Below are 17736 nucleotides of genomic sequence, written 5' to 3' on the forward strand. Positions count from 1 at the left end.
TTCAGCTAGCTGGAAGAAAGGGGGAAGATCGTGGGTATGGTGGAGAGCTGACTGCAAATTCTCCACAGCAGGCAAGAGTGCCAAGGCCTGGATCTGATAAATCTGTCACTCAATAGATAGTTTTATAAAAAGCCCTTTGGAACTGAAAACGGGAGTTCCCAATTTAGATGTTTCATAAGTAAGCAACTCTGTTTACTATGTTTTCTTAAATATGAACACACACCAGGACCATAGTTTTTTTAAAAAAAGAGTCAAGATACAGCTGTGCTTGTAAACATAAACACAATGCAATGTGAAATTACTTTTATTACATAATGCAGCATGATCTTTTGAACCTTTTGCAGAACAACAGAACTGAGGCTAGCAATATGTTAGTGGCACTGCTGAAAAAATATTTTCCAAAAACAACTGGCAAGTGGTCAAGTCCATTAGGGCATACAGTGAGCATCTATTGTTTTTTCTATCCTGATAAACTTTCCCCTGGCACGTATTCTAGATTTCCTGTGAAGAAAGTCCCTGCTCCCCTATTCTTATGCTTTATGCTTTCAGATGAGCTGAGGACTCTGACTGCTGGCTTTAGAGGTGGTCACGTGAATCAAGGCCAATTAGTGCATTTCACACTTTGGACTACAGGGTTTGGCCCAACGCATGGGCACATGACTCAACCAGATACAGTAAATCATGAGGAGAGGTTACGAGTCTTCCTTGATGAACTTAGACCTGGGAGATTGTAGGGACTGACAGCCATCTTGCCCCTGAGTGGAGCCAGAGAAAAAAACCAATAAAAAGAGCTGAGTCCAGAAACAGTGAAAGTCCAGAACCTGGGGACATTGTCTTGAAACCCTAGATCAAGCCCTCTCTGACTGAAGTAACAGACTTTTCAGTAACATGAGCCAATAAAGTTTCAGTTAAGTACGATTATAGGGTAATATCTTTAAATGTTAATTTTTTAAGAAATTCATAATACATACCAAAGGCGATCTGGGTCTCTACTCTAACCTTTATGGAGTACTTACTATGTCTCAGATATTAACGTATTAAGCATGTTAAAGATAATGTCTAATAAAATCCTAACACCTTTATTTCCTTTCTAAATAGGTAGAGTAGGAATTTGAACCCTGAACTCTAGAGCACGTGAGACTACTTCACTATTACAAGTCCATACCTTGCTCACGTTTCACACTAAGAGAGGTGGCTGTCCAAAATTCTAGCTTCTTAATCTTTTTGTTCAAATTAAATAGGCAATGTAAATAAATGAAATCAATTGAATGGAACAGGATGGGGGCCCAGAACCTTCTTTCTTGCACTCTCCTCTCCTAAGGAATTCCTAGGGCTTTATTCTTTTTTTTAATGTTTTTTAATTTTATTTTTGAGACACAGAGAGACAGGGAGGGGCAGGGAGAGAGGGAGACAGAGGATCCGAAGCAGGATCCACGGTGTCAGCACAGAGCCCGATGAAGGGCTCAAACTCACCTAAGCCGAAACCAAGAGTCAGACGCTTAACCAAATGAGACACCCAGGTACCCCAGGAATTCCTAGGACTTTAAAAAAATATGTTGAAAAGCACTTCATGGGACACAATAAGAAAGGATGAAGAAGATATATACACCCTCTACATGCTCATATGGAACCATCTCCAAGGTATACTAAATGTAAAAAGGTATAGAACAGTATGTACAATGTGATACATTTATTTGTGTTATTTTAAAAAAAGAGAGAGAAAGACAGAGGGATTAAATATACACATTTGTATATCTGGAAGGATAAACAAGAATTGTTTGATTGCCTTGGGGGCCAAGGAATATATAGTAGGGGAACTTTTTATCCCTTCGCACTTTTTATTTTAACCATGTGAATGTATTACCTGTTTTAGAACAAGAAGGAGGAGGAAAGAAAAAGAGGAGGAGGAGGAGGAAAAGAAGAGAGAGAAGATGAAAACCATTTCATCAGTGTGAATCCTCAAGCAAGGTAAGCTGGCCACTGGGAGGCTGAGATGGTTCTCCCAGTGGCCTGAGATCTAGTCCTAAAAATATAAATTCTTTCTCCAACAAAACATTTATATTTACATATGACTAAACGTTAATTATTAAGTTAGTCATTAATGGCCAACAAAATACTCGAAAACTAAAATTAGCAGGTTAATAAAATTTTCTGAGAACCCCAATGCAGACTCTATTGAGGAGGTCAGGCTGCCATGCAGTGCTTAGCAACGCTGCAGAATTTCTACTCCCATGCACACAGGCTGAAAGCAGGAATTTCCTCATCTGAGGAATTCATTCATCCATTAGAGTTACCAAGTGTCAGATTGGTACACTTACTATGTGTCAGATACTGTGCTAAGCACTGAGGATAGAACATTTCACAAAGGGACTAAAATCACTGCCTTTATGGGCTCACATTCTGCTGGTCATGAGGATACATAGACAATAAACAAGATAAAGATATAAAATATTTACTATATTCCCTTAGTTCTACAATGAACATTTTTTTCACATTTTATGAAACCTAAAATTGAGATGCATCTTTTGGTAGATGCATCTGACAACTGGCAGGGTTTAATTTTCTTCTTTGTCTGAAGGACACTTAACAGTGTCTTAGATCTGATGAAATACCGGAAAAGAATATATATGGGGAAATAATGTATCAGACTGACAAGAGCTACAGAGAGAAATAAGCAGAGGAGAGGGAGGATTACGGGGAAATTGCAACTTAGAATAGCCAGGAGAGAGCTAGTAACTATGTATGTATGTATGTATGTATGTATGTATGTATTTACTTATTTATTTATGAAGAGCAAGAGAGAGAGAATCCCAAGCAGGTTCCCCACCACCTGCAGAGCCTGACGCAGGGCTTGAACTCGTGAACCACAAGATTATGACCAGAGCCAAAGTCAGGTGCTTAACAGATGCTTAACAGACTGAGCCACCCAAGCGCCCCAACCTTTGAGCAGACTTAATTAAAAACAGGAAGCAGTAAACTATTCCTCTATATAGGTGAAGTAGCAATCATCCCCAATACAGGAAAAGAACAAGGGGACAGAGGAGAGAGGGGAGAGTAAGTCAGAAACATACGATGCCAGCGTAGCTGGAGTAGAGGGAATGTAGTGGGAGGGATAACAGAAGGGCCAGATTATATAAGGACTTGCAAGCCATATTTCTACCTAGTGCATAATCCTTGCCTTGAGTGTAGAAGAGGCTGTATAACATAGTACCTAAGAGCACAGGCTTTGGAGCCAGATCCCAGGTTTATGTCCCAGGTTTAGGTCACTTCCTAGCTGTATGACATCAGGCAAATCACTCTCTGCCTGTTTTGCCATCTGTAAAATAGGGCTACTAATACTACCCACCTCATAAGGTTGTTGTGAGGATTAAGTAAATTATTTTATGTAAAGCACTTTGAATACACAGAGCCCCGCAAATAAGGAACACCACCTATGTGTTTGATATTGTTAATATTGATTGGTTATGAATTTCAATTGCTGCTTCATCATTAGTAATTTATTTTTCTGATGTTGTTTGATTAATGGATAGTATTACATAATTGTATCAACGATGTTTTGGGGGGCACCTGGCTGGCTTAGTCGGTAGAGCATGCGACTCTTGAGTTTGAGCCCCATGTTGTGCATAGGCTTTACTTAAAAAAAAAAACAAAAAAACAAAAAAACAAAAAAAAACCAAAACAATATTTTTGGACACTGATTTTTCAGTAATTAGTCTTTAAAGACCTGTCTATGGTATATTTCAACTACAAATTAGCATCTCATCCTTCTGAGCAGGTATAGACAATACTCCACCACAACACCATCACTCCTACCAGAAAACAATCCTGTGCAATTATATTTCATTGTTTTGCTGAATTTGCCACTAGAAAGAAAGGAAGGATGGGAAAGGGGGCCACTGAAGAGAGACTGAAGTAGGGGATCATTAGGAAGCAATTTAAAAAATGAATTTCAAACCAATTAATTTGTTACTTTTATCAGCTTTGGTTTAAATGTTTATTTATTTATTTATTTTTTTTTTTGAGAGAGAGAGTGTGAGCACGGGAGGGGCAGAGAGCGAGGGGATCAGAGGATCTGAAGCGGGCTCTACGTTGACAGCGAGCCCCGTGCGGGCTCAAATCCACGAACTGAGAGATCATGACCTGAGCCAAAATCGGACACTCAACTGACTGAGCCACCAAGGCGCCCCTGGGTTTGGTTTAAAGAAAAATCACTTCTTTCACCCAAGTTAAAATTTTTGATTATGTGTATTTTAATGATTTGGAGCATACTTCTCCCGAATGTTTAGACTTATGAAAGTCAGAAATATAATGGCATAAGTCAGGCATCACAATTTTTCATGTTTTTGCTTCCTTTATTTAAGAAACAGTTCTTGAACATCTATCATATTAAAGGAATTATGCTAAGTGATTAAAGGGTACAAATAGAAACAAGACATTGTCCTTGGCTTTTCTCTATAAAATTAGTGGAAGTACATTCACATGTAACCCCCTTTCTCTTGTATAAGGAGTCCATTTCATGGCTGCTCCGTAGTCATGATGGCTCTGCTCCCCTTTCCGACCCCAAGTGGGGGACAAATTAGCCATTGTATCCTCTCTGCCTCCTCTTGAGACTGGAAGTGGTGAGCAGCTCCACCCTTTTCCAGACACCAGGACAGAGGCAAGACTGCGAGGTCAAGGGGGAGAATGAGGGCTCCACCCTCATGTCCTCTGGACCCACTGTCCATCCCTCCTGCCCTCAGTCTTTTCTGCTCAGGGGATGCTGTCAGGGAAGAAAACAGGTCAACTGGAGGGAAAACTCATAGTACGAGATTACTGACCTACTATACTCACCAGTTTAAAACAAACCAGGGCACTTTGACAAGGTTGGTGCCTTAAAAGAACTTAGCTAAAATGTCAAGGCACTGTTTTTGGTTTTTGTTTTTTTTTTTTAACTGCAAAAGAATACACATAGTAGATACCCATGAGTCCCACTCCAGAAGATGGAGTGGAGGGAGGCACAGGAAGAAGGCGAAGAGTGGTTCAGGGAGGGGTGGGGCTTAGAGACTGGGTAAGGTTCTTTGCACACATTACTTGGTAGTAACAATGCTGAGCATTTATTGGTCACTTTTTTTAGGCTGCAACAAAATTCCCCCATGGAAAATGTCTGAAGCAAATGTCAAGCATCTAGTTTTAAAGCAGAGGACAATGCTTAATGCATCCCATTTTGTGCAGTATCAGCCCAACCATTCTCCAAGTCACCCAAGCTTAAAACCTTGGCACTAGGAAAAAAAAGTTTCACCATAGCCTTTGCGATATGTGTTATCTACGATTTTACCTCACCCTCCTCCTCAGCATAATATTCATTTATCCATAATGTCTTCTTCATTTATCCATTAAGATCACCTTTTATGACAGTGCTAACCTATGGAGATACAAAAGTGAAGAACATAGTCCCACCCTTAACAGTTTGGCTTCACAAGCATTTATTGAGTGCTTTCCACATATTAACAACTGCAAACTGCTAGCATATACATATGTATCTGGGTATCAGGGAAAGCTTTCAGAGGATGCCAGAGTTAAGTCTTAAGGAACTAGTAGGAGTTTCCTTGATGAGGAGGTGGGAGGGGAAGAGCATATCCAGGCACAATTCCAGAGTATGTGGGGGAGGCAGGAGCTGGAGAGATAGGAGCCAGAACATAACAGGCTTGTATACCAAGCTACAGAGACTGGATTTTATTATGGAGCAGATGGACAACCACCGGCAGATCTTAAGAAGAGGACCAACATGGACAGATGTTTTCTTGTTGTTAGGCTCACCCAAAGGTGGAGCGGAGACTGGACTGGATGGAAGCCAGGGCTTGAATGCAGACAAACTAGTTAGGAAGCTACTGCTATAATCTTGGTGAGAAATGATGAGAACATAAACTATGTCAGAGGCAGAGAAGATGAAGAGCAGAGGACCTGTCTGAGAAATAGTCTATAAATAGAAATGAAAGGACTTGAATATTTGACTCGTGGAGGTAAAATCCAGAATATAAGATTCCACCCAGCATCCTTCTTCTGGCTTAGGCAATTATTTGGCTAGTGGTACTGTTGTGCGTGGCAGGGCACAAAGAAGCATACTGATTTTTTTTTCCCCTTTAATGGAGGCTGGGGAAGATGATGAGTTCAATTTTAAATGCTGAATTTGAGACCTGTGGGGCATCCAAGCAGAGGGGTGTATGAATCAGTAAGCTAACTAGACCCTGCGCTTTTTAGCCTCAAGAAATTTACAAGACTACTCCAGAAGCATGTGTACCTACCTGGGCAATTTCATTTCGAAAGGGTCAGAGCATACCATTTTGAAAAAAATGACATTTTTCATGTTTAAAAAAAAACGCTGAAAATGCAGACGCTGAGTTAGTAACAAAATGTTATGCTACTAGCTGCCAAACTGACACTACAGACCAATGTATTTTGTCTAACAAGCTAAATGCAGGGTTCAATCGGTTTGCACCTCACACTACTTGAAAATAGCGGCGTACCTGGTGTTAAGATCTAGGAATTCCTTTTAGAACAGGTTTGAAGAGCAAGAACTGAGAAATGCGCCCTCCAGTGGCAGTGGAATGAGGGGGCTCTACTACCCTTTTTACCACTAAACAAAGCCCTGTAAAGAAATGCAATTGGCGAGGATCAGAAGGCCACACGGCTCGTACTGCTAAAACACAAAACCAAACGAACCCTCCCAGGGGCCGGGACCCCTTACCTGTCACGTCGGCCGAAGTAAAATTTCACTTTCGACTCAACAAAATACGACCCCAGATTCGTTAGCTTGCAGTAAGTCCCCCTCGGCGACAACTAAACACCCGCAAGCCAAAACACGTACACTACTGGTGTCCTCTCCAGCCGGCAGGGCCGGGCTTCTACCACGTGGGTGGTTGGGGCCAGCAGTAGCGACCCGAGAAGGGCGGGAGTAGGAGGCGTGTCCCTGCCGAGGGAGGTGGGACCTGCGCAGTGGGCGGGGCTTGGGCGGATCCGAGCTACCGGCCTCCTTTTTCCTACTTTTCCCCTTTGCCTTCGCCCTTGGAGCCGCCACGTAATGCCACGTCCCCGCGCATGCGCATCTTGACTGGTGGCGGCGGCTGTTTCCGGGCTTAGCGGGGGCTGGAGCGGCCGCCGAGTAGGAGGCGGTGGTGGCAGCGGCCACAGAGTGCAGAGTGCGGGCTTGGGGGCCAGGCCCTGCCGAGGGCAGGGAAAGTTACCTTTTCTTTCCCGAAGGTGCCGATAGAGCCGGTGGCTGAGCGACAAGATGAATTTCCTCCGCGGGGTAATGGGGGGTCAGAGTGCCGGACCCCAGCACACAGAAGCCGAGACGGTGAGAGGAGCGCGACGGATCCGGGACTTGGGAAGGGTTCGGGCAGGAACGGGACGGAGGACTCGGGGGCCTGGAGGTGACTTCCCGCGCGCCACCGTGGGCCGGGGGTCCACATGCCGCCTCTCCCTTTGCTTCCCTTTCTCTCCTGAAACCCCCGAGTTATTCCCTTACGCCCCAGCGCAGCCCCCACCGCGGTGTTTCGGCCCGGCTGACAGCAGCCGCGCCCCGAAGCTTCGCAGGCCTGGCGTGAAGGGTGGTCCTCGTGTGATGCCGCCCCGTCAGGGTTCGATCCTGGGCACAGGGGGCCCGACTTGTCTTGTGCACCCCTCGGGGCTGTGGGCCCTTGACTCCTTTCCCCGGACCGAGAGGAACCTGAAGTCCTGCTTCCTCCGGCGCAGCCTGGAATGGGGCATGGGGGAAAACTGCAAGAAGGTTTAAAACCCAGCTGTTGACGAGAGCAAGTGGCTAAGAATAAAACGATAGTTTGGGGGCACAAAGCCACCTGCTCCTGTCCCTTCAACTGGAGGAAGGTCGTTCTGCCAGGTGTATTAGTTCAGACCTCGTTTTTCGGGTTCCTCCAACTATATGCCATTTGGGAAATACTCGATTGGACGTACAGGGATGTTTCGCGCTCAAACCGCTTTGGGACACATCCCCCGGCTTTCCCTTACACTCTCCCCATTCAGAAGTCTGAACCCTTGGTAACACGATTTGCAGCGTCACTTTACAGAATTGTTAGCCACTGAAAACAGTATTTGCTAGTTGGTTAAGTTTAGGATCAGCTTACTTTGAAGTTTGGTTGGTGTTATTAGAAGTGAGTGTGTGTGACACTTAAAATAAACTATGTGAGGGTAATTTTAGATCTGCAGAAAAGTGACAAAGGATGACATTTTAAAGGTAAACTTTGGATAGTATTCATGAACGTAACTGGAATATCTGTGAACGTAGGTCCTGTGTTCTGTGTTACTGGGATCTTGAAGGATAATAATAGCTTTCATTTGTCAAGCTCTTACCTTGAGGTAGAGGCTTACCTTGAGGCTGAGCTCTTTATAGTCCATATTCTCCTTCACTCTAACCACGCCGCAAGATAGATGATAGTATTTTCACTTTACAAATGAAGAAATGAGGTTTAGAGAGGTAAAGTAACTTGACCAAGGTCGCACGGCTGGTAGTAGTAGAGCCAGGATTCAACCATGGTTTGCGTTAGTTCCTAGCCTAGGTTTTCTTGCTGATGCCCATATTTTATTTTTTTTATTTTTTTAAGTTTATTTATTTTGAGAGAGAGAAAGAGCATGAGCAGGGGAGGGGCAGAGAGAGGAAGGGAGAGAGAATCCCAAGCAGGCTGTGAGGTGTCAGTACAGAGCTGGGTGTTGGGCTTGATCTCACCAACGGTGAGATCATGACCTGAGCCCAAATCAAGAGTCCAAGGCTTAACCAGCTGAGCCACCCAGGTGCCCATCCATATTTTAATACTTTCTTGGGAATTTTGGAAATTTATGTAATATTATTGAAATCAACCTCATAGATCTGGATTAGAGCTGTTTGAAGCAGAAGTTGAAAGCTAGTGAGTCTGTTTTTTTTTTTTTTTTTTTTTCATTTGAAAATCAGGAGATTTTGTACAATATTAGTGTGCACACACACATCCCTGATTTTGGCTTCTTTGTCTGCTCGCATGGCTACAAGGTCCCCAGGCTGCCCCATTTATAAGACCATGCTCCCTCCAGATTACCAAAGTCACAGCCTACCTGTTGAGCTTTTGTTCATTTATTTTATGTCTGACATTTTTTGTTTGAGGCACCAAGTATGGCTTATTAGAGCTTGCTTTGGCATCAGACCTTGATTTGAATCCTTGCCTTCCACCCCTAATTTTATTGGACCAGGCAAGAGTTGGAGGATACCCTGCGTAACGGAAGGGAACCACCTTCCTGCTCTTATTGGTGTAAATGAGGATTAAATGAAATAGGAAATAGAGCCTGGCACTTAGTATAGTTTTTATTGCATTTTTTTTTAAATTTTTTTTTAACGTTTTATTTATTTTTGAGACAGAGAGAGACAGAGCATGAACAGGGGAGGGGCAGAGAGAGAGAGGGAGACACAGAATCCGAAGCAGGCTCCAGGCTCTGAGCTGTCAGCACAGAACCCGACTCGGGACTTGAACTCATGAACTGTGAGATCATGACCTGAACCGAAGTTGGACGCTTAACCGACTGAGCCACCCAGGTGCCCCAGTTGCATGGTTTTTTTTTAGAGGAAGACTATTTTTTCTTTTTCTTTTTCTTTTTTTTTTAATAGTTGGCCTTGTCACAATGACTTCTGTAGAAAAGGTGGTGTACAATTGAGTATAGAATTTTAAAGCTGGAAGGCCCTTTGCAGATCATCCAGCTTAAACACCCTCATTTTACAAGTTAGGAAACTGAAGCACAGAGCATTAAAGCAAGTTGTACAGTATGAGACTAGAACTCTGATCTTGCCAGTGAATGGAACAATATAATTTTTACATCATGGTTTCAAATGAAGCTTGAGTATCACTTGTGTATGTTGTTTATGTAAACTGAAAGGAAAGTGAGAGCCCTTGTTCTTGCCTAACTTTGAGTATGCATACTCAAAATTGGAAAAGTAATTTATCTTATGAAGAGAATTAATAGCTTACTCCAAGTTACACAGTGAATAAAATTTGTTTACCATCTCATTCAACAGATAAAGGGGGTCATGGGTCACTAGTTTTGAAGGTGTTTGTAGGGGCTCCTGGGTGGCTCAGTCTGTTAAGCGTCCGACTTTGGCTCAGGTCATGATCTCGTGGTTTGTGGGTTCAAGCCCTGTGTCCGGCTCTATGCTGACAGCTCAGAGCCTGGAGCCTGCTTCAGGTTCTGTCTCCCTCTCTCTCCTCTCCTGCTCATGCTCTCTCAAAAATAATAAATGTTAAAAAAATTTTTAAAAAAACGTATTTGTAGAGCATCATAGAGTGAGTGGTACAATATTAAATATTTTAATTGGCGATTTGATCTGCCCTGGATATTTTAGTTGCCAGAGTTGGGAACCTCTAACTTCTACATAATTGTTTAATATTTTGTAATTTTTTCCATTTCTCTAAAATTAAGTTGTTTTCATTGTGGTTTTCCATCTTTTGTGCTTTTCTCCTCTTTTTCCCAGCAGAAAGCCTCTTTTCTTTGTCTCAAGTCTACCTGTCCTTTATTTTAATTAATTTTATTATCTTGTTTTTTTTATTTTTTAATTTATTTTTAAAGAAGATTTAAACAGATTTTAATCTCTGCACCCAACGTGGGGCTCAGACTTACAACCCTGAGATCAAGAGTTGGATGCTCTACCAACTGAGCCACTTAGACACCCCTAAAGTCTACCTGTCCTTTAAATCCACCCCTTTTCCCCCACCAAGCTGCAAATAATCTCTTTCCCCTCTGAACAATCTTCATATTTTAACTAGATTGTGCATTTCTTATGCTTTCTACCTTTCCCTACCATTTGTATATGTTTCACTCTTCTGGACTCTTAAAAATCTTTCGGGCAGAGTTCATACGTATTTTAATCTTTGTTTTTTCATAGTAGTAGATACTTGGTAAGTATTTGTTAAATGAATGAATTATAGTGTTATATGAAAGAAATCCCAGATCTATAATCATAGCAGCTTATGAATTGCTAGGTGGTAAAACAATACTTTTTAAAGACTGCTGGAATCAAAGTTCTGGAATGATTGATGTTCATTTTATCAAACTTTTTACTTAAGGGATTTTTCAAATTTACTGTGCCTTTAGTGCTTTCCTGCTTTCTCTTACTGAACTTAAATATCTTCTAAATGGGTTAGAGTTACATTATTGATTTAAAAAAAATTTTTTTAAGGTTTGTTTATTTATTTTGAGAGAGAGAGAAATTACAAGCAGGGGAAGGCCAGAGAAAGAGGGAGACGGAGAATCCCAAGCAGGCTCCCCGCTGACAGCGTGGAGACGAATGCCGGGCTCGAACTCACACCTGATCTGAGACCAAGAGCCGGATGCTTAACCAACTGAGCCACCCAGGCACCCCATATTATTGATTTTTTTTAAGATTTTATTTTTAGGTAATCTCTACACCCAACATGGGGCTTAAACTTACAACCCCAAGATCAAAAGTCGCATGCTTTATGACTGAGCCAGCCCGATGCCCCATTACTGATTTATAATACCTAATTCTTCATCCTCTCAGTTAAGAGTAACTTTTTTTTTTAAATAATCCCCAAGATATTATCCCAACTTTTCAAAGGGACTTTTTTAAAAAATTTTATTTATTTATTTATTTGGACAGAGGTGGGGGAAGGGACAGAGAGAGAAGGAGGGAGATTATCCCAAGCAGGCTCTGCTGTCAGCACAGAGCCCGATTGCAAGGCTCCATCTCACAGACTGAGATCATGAACTGAGCTGAAATCAAGAGCCCGTAGCCCAACCCGCTGAGCCACCCAAGTGCCCCCAAGAGTAACTTTTGATTGGTGTTAAGATGCTTTCTAGAGACATAGTGTTGTATCATAGGATAGTCAATAATTCTATAAAATTCTAAAAAATATTTTAAGTGTAGAATTTCATCCACATTAAACCTTTCATATTTTAGAGTCAAATACTTTTAAATTTGATTTCTCTTTTTTTTTTTTACTTTAGAGACAGGCACTGATTTCTGGTGATTGAAGCCTCCTTAGTCTTGACATACTTTGCAGGGTACAAATAAACACTAATTATAGTAAAAGTCCTACTTATTTTTTTTTTGAATGCTAACACATTTAATTTTCCATCTACTTTTCATGTAATAGCTTTTTTTTGTTTTAAAGCTAGTTTCTTGAAAATCCCAAGAGAAATATTAACTGCATTTGATGATAAATCATAGGGGATTTTCTTTTCTCAAGTTGCATCCCAAGGCATAAAGGTTGCTTAAGTCCAGAAGAAGTATGTGGAATTACTGTACTGATAAAGTCATCTCTTTTTGTTTTTAATGTTTATTTATTTTGAGGGATGGGGGGAGGGTGAGAGACACAGGGAGAGAGAGAGAGAGAATCCCAAGCCAGGCTTCATGCTGTCAGCCTGAGCCTGACACAGGGTTTGATCTCACCAGCTATGAGATCATGACCTGAGCCGGAATCAAGAGTTGTGTGCTCAACTGACTGAACCACCTATGTGCCCCAGGTCATCTCCTTTTAGATCAGATGTTGATCAGCTGGCTTAAAAAGCAAAAGGGCTAACAATATAGAGACAGCTGTAGTTTCTTGTAATAAAAATTGTTGTTAAGGAATGTGTGTTTAAATTTAGACATAGTTTTGGTTTGGTCAAACATGTCTTATACCTCGTTACTATAAATGTATAGTCTAAAACTCCTGTTTGGGTTCAAGTTTCATATTAATAACGAAGTCAGTGTCATCACTGATACGTGTTTTCTCTCTTGGTTCTCTTGCAATAACAATGTCAAAGAAAACCATAATAATGATTTGTGTTTTGATCACTTCTATCCAACCAAAGATGTCTCATATTCTTTTTAAGTAGTGTCTGTTGAAAACTATATGGATTTTTTTAAAGGTTATTATGTAGATTATTAAGGGAAATTAAAAAAAAAAACCTAGAATTGTTTAAATATTACACACCCTACCAGTAGCAAGGTATGTTTCAAAAAACATGAGTAGATGTACTTAAATTTGTTATCAAGAAGTATGTTGGGTGATGATCAGAAACAAAACAAAAAGCCTAATATTGATGCAAGATTTATTAATAAGCAGTTTTCAAATATATTCAACATGTAGATATAAAGTAAGTTGTGTTTATGAATTTTATTAGACCAGATCCTTTTTTCCTCTGGAAACCTTATAGATCTGAGTGTTCTGAAGAACATACTTTGGGAAAACTTGTCCTAGAGGATGTATTTTTAAAAAGAATACTGCATTTTAAGGAGTGCCTAGGTGGCTCAGTCGGTTAAGTATCTGACTTCGGCTCAGGTCATGATCTCACGGTTCATGGGTTCGAGCCCTGCGTCGGACTGTGTGCTGACAGCTCAGAGCCTGGAGCCTGCTTCAGATTCTGTCTCCCTCCCTCTCTGCCCCTCCCCCACTCACACTCTGTCCCTCTCTCTGAAAAGTAAACATTAACCAAAAAAAAATTTTTTTAAGTCTTTTACTATTGTCAGTTTTATGCAGCTCATGAAGTGTTGCCAATTTAAATACCTAAAAGATTGGGGTGCCTGGGTAGCGTAGTCAGTTAAAGCGTCAGACTTTGGCTCAGGTCATGATCTTGTGATTCATGGGTTCGAGCCCCACGTTGGCTCTGCTGACAGCTGAGAACCTGGATCCTGCTTCAGATTCTGTGTCTCCCTCTCTCTCTCTGCCCCTTCCCGGCTCATGCTATCTCGCTCTCTCTCTCTCTTTCTCTCTCAAAAATAAACAGACATTAATAAATAAATAAAAGATAAAATAAGTCCTGGTGCTTTGTGGTTTGAGAACTAATTGTAATCACTCTTGAATCTGATTATCGTTTAGGAGAGAATTTAAAATTTTCTTATGTAAATTTGCTGATAGCAAATACCATTTTGCTCTCTTTATGTATTCACATTTTATTTATACTGCATTGGTTTTTTTTGTCTGTTGTGGATATCCTAGAAAAGGCCTGCTTATATTTTTATACCTCAGGCAGAAATGCTATAAACATTTTTGTATAAAAAATTACCTTTAATTTGAAAGCTGGTGGTGTTAAGACTTTGAGATGCTAACCTTTGTGATAGGTTAATTGGTAGACAAGTTTCATAATGATGCCTTGCTTGGAAAAAATGTTCTTTTGGAAAGCATTGTTCTTTTCTTAGAGAAAACATGGAGAATAAATGAAGCAGTATATTAGCTTGGCTGACTTACTGGTAATTGTAATGGAAATTGATTGTATTAGATTCTTTGGATTTATTTGCAAAGAGACTGGTGTTTGACTTTGTAATGTTCCCACATCTTTTTTTAGATCATAATAATTTAGGTCATCTGAAGATAGGACTGACCTTTGCTTTTTTTTTTTTTTTTCCTTCATAAAACCTCTTGTAGAGGTTGTAGAGTTCAATTTAAAATAAATTTCTAGTTCTTGGGGCACTTGGGTGGCTCAGTCGGTTGAGCATCCAACTTCGGCTCAGGTCATGATCTCATGGTTTGTGAGTTCAAGCCCTGTATCGGGCTCTGTGCTGACAGCTCAGAGCCTGAAGCCTGCTTCGGATTCTGTGTCTCCTCCTGCTCTCTCTGTCCCTCCCCTGCTTACACTCTTTCTCTTTCTCCCTCTCTCTTTCTCTCCAAAAATAAATAAACAATAAAAATATTTAAAATAAATTTCTGGTTCTTTTTGTGCTCTGAAACACTAATTTTTTTTAATTTTTAAAATTCTTTATTTTTGAGAGAGAGAAAGACACAGAGTGTGAGAGGGGGAGGGTCAGAGAGAGGGAGACACAGAATCCGAAGCAGGCTCCAGGCTCTGAGCTGTCAGCACAGAACCCAACACTGGGCTTGAACTTGTGAATCACGAGATCATGACCTGAGCTGAAGTAGGACGCTTAACCAACTGAGCCAGCCAGCCGCCCCGAAACACTAGTATTTTTTGTTTGTTTGTTTGATTAAAACACTGTAAATGAATTGATTATTGGTTAACATGAATTATTTTAGTCCTGCAGTAAATAGTCATGGTTAGGGAAGTTCTCTCCAGGGAAGCTATAACTACGTTTTAAACTTCTTGGAGGCAGTTATATGATCAAATAAGTTGGTATTAGATGTTTGATAAATATTTATTGAATAACTGGTTGAATGAGATTTTTTATTTTATTGTTATTATTTTTAAAATTTTTTTAATGTTTATTTATTTTTGAGGCAGAGAGAGACAGAGCATGAACGGGGGAGGGTCAGAGAGAGGGAGACACAGAATCTGAAACAGGCTCCAGGCTCTGAGCTGTCAGCACACAGCCCGATGTGGGGCTCGAACTCACGGACCGCGAGATCGTGACCTGAGCCGAAGTCGGCTGCTCAACCGACTGAGCCACCCAGGCGCCCCTATTATTATTTTTTTTAATGTTTATTTTTGAGAGAGAGAGAGCACAAGCTGGGGATGGGCAGAAAGAGAGGGGACAGAGGATCCGAAGGGGGCTCCGCACTGACAGCAGCGAGCCTGATGCGCAGCCAGAACCACAGCCAGAACCATGAGATCATGACCTGAGGCAAAGTCAGACACTTAACTGACTGAGCTATCTGTGCTTCCCTGAATTAGATTTTCTAAATTGGCATTCCTGTCCTTCATATTTGTATGTCAGTTAAATAGTTACTGAATACTAAAAAAATATATGGGTTTCTCCTAGGAATTGTCAGAAAATACTGCAAACTGCATTATGGCAGTGTCTTTAAATTGTACTTTAAGCATGCTGGTTTTTTTTTTTTTCAAATTTATTTATTTTGAGAGAGAGCATACTACACACTATTGTGCACAAGTCGGGGAGGGGCAGAGAGAGAGAGGGAGAGAGAGAATCCTAATCAGGCTTGAGCTATCAGTACAGAGCCCAACAGGAGGCTCCATCTCATGATACGTGAGATCATGACCTGAGCTGAAATCAGGAGTCAGATGCTTATCCGTCTGAGCCATCCAGGCACCCCAGCATGCTAGTTTTATGCCACTTGCCTTTTTCCCCTTTTACTTTTCAGTGGCTTTTCATTTTCACGTTTCTCATCTCACTTTCTTCTTTCCTAGTCACTCCCATCACATTGCTGCTTTTTTGGTCTCCTTTGTTTATCTCTGAATAAAAGTAAATGGCACTATTGGTTAGCAAAGTAAACAAATATTAAATTCAGATTATTAGGTTATCATTCTGATTATGCTCAATTTACCAATTGTTAGTGGGATTATTTGCCCTTTTCAGTTTTGTCTTGGTAAGTGGAATTGTGAATCTCAGTTGACAATTACTAAAAATGATGAAGAGTTCTGATACATAATCACCTGCATGAGTTACATTATCTTACGCATACTCTCTTTTTCATTAGCTTTTTAATTTTTTATTACACAAAATGGCAAACAATACTAGTAAAGTTTAAGGCCTGCTTGACTACCATCTCCAATTTCGTACTCTTTCCAGAAATAACCATGATTCTTAATGTGATATAAATCCTTCCAGAGTTTTATGAATAGTTATACATTTATACAATATAAAATTATACATTGTATGATCATATTTATCCTTTTTTTCATAAATGATATACCATTTATAGTGTTTTGCAGCTTACATTTTTAATTGGTTGATAGGTCTTAGAGATCTTTGCATGTTAAAACATAAAGCTACTTTATTAGAATTATTTAAAATACCAGATTTCCAGTTACTTTGTTAACTACACTATACTGAGGCTATAAAAGCATCTTGATAACAGGATACATGTCCATTTATTTTGAGAGAGAGAGAGAAAGGGAGAGCGCATGCAAGCAGGGATGGGACAGAGAGAGGGAGAGACAATCTCAATCAAGCTCTGTGCTGTCAGTGCAAAGCCTGACTTGGGGCTCTGTCTCGCGAGCCATGAGATCATGACCTGAGCAAAGCCAAGAGTCAGATGCTTAACCAATTGAGCCACCCAGGCGCCAGGATACATGTCTAGTTCATCACTGTATTTATCGCTCAGAGCACCTAATACTTAGCATAATATAAATTGAAGAACTATTGTCTTTTGAGTTTTTCCTTACTACCCCTTTCCGGTCTTTCTAAATAAAACTAACTCTGGGTTAAATTTTATCCAATATACATCCAATATGTGTATATATACATGTACATATATGTGTATATATATGTATATACATGTATATATATGTGTGTGTATATGTATATACATGTATATATGTAAGTATATATATATACATATATAAACATATCTATACATATATATGTACGTATACATATGTGTATACGTACATATATATATACATGTATATATATATGGTTTTTTTTTAGAACTGTTTTTTGTTAATATATAGTATTCTGTTGTTTAATACAAGAGTCACAAACTCAAATCCCAATAGTGTCAGTTGGGTAACATCACTGTTCATTCCAGCAGGTCAGGTTAAAGGAGAGCAGAGGTCTGGCTGAAACTGGAGCCTGTGTATCCTGACTTGAGAGCATAGATAGTGCTCAACCCCAGCCAGTTGGTGCCTCCAGAAATGCAGGCTCAGAGAGCCAATTTAATGTAATAGTTAAGCACTCAAACTGCTTCACTTTGAATCCTGTCCAACTCCTTACTAGTTTTCTGAACTTGGATTTACCCAGCGTACCTCAGTTTCCTCATCTCTAAAGTGTGGATAATGTGCCTGTTGTATAGCGTTTTTATGTAGATTAAATGAATTTTAAATACATAGATCTTTAGCAAAGACTGGCACATACTAAATGCTGTACAT

The 17736-nt window shown here is 40.5% G+C and overlaps 1 protein-coding gene across 2 annotated transcripts in view; it reads left to right on the plus strand.

The window, feature by feature from the left end:
* Positions 1-7116: 7116 nt before the first annotated feature.
* USO1 (USO1 vesicle transport factor) overlaps positions 7117-17736 on the plus strand; it is a 95991-nt gene continuing 85371 nt past the window's right edge. The window contains exon 1 of one of the 2 annotated variants that reach the window (XM_047090793.1): positions 7117-7333. In XM_047090793.1, the coding sequence (XP_046946749.1) occupies positions 7268-7333 (66 nt within the window). In that variant the 5' untranslated portion in view covers positions 7117-7267. The remainder of the gene's footprint in view (positions 7334-17736) is intronic. The other variant, XM_047090794.1, reaches the window with a different exon arrangement.

This window comes from Lynx rufus, unplaced genomic scaffold, assembly GCF_022079265.1.
Source record: "Lynx rufus isolate CCGP_SWC_20201006 ecotype Redwood Valley unplaced genomic scaffold, mLynRuf1.p SCAF_3, whole genome shotgun sequence".
Lineage (NCBI taxonomy): Eukaryota > Metazoa > Chordata > Mammalia > Carnivora > Felidae > Lynx > Lynx rufus.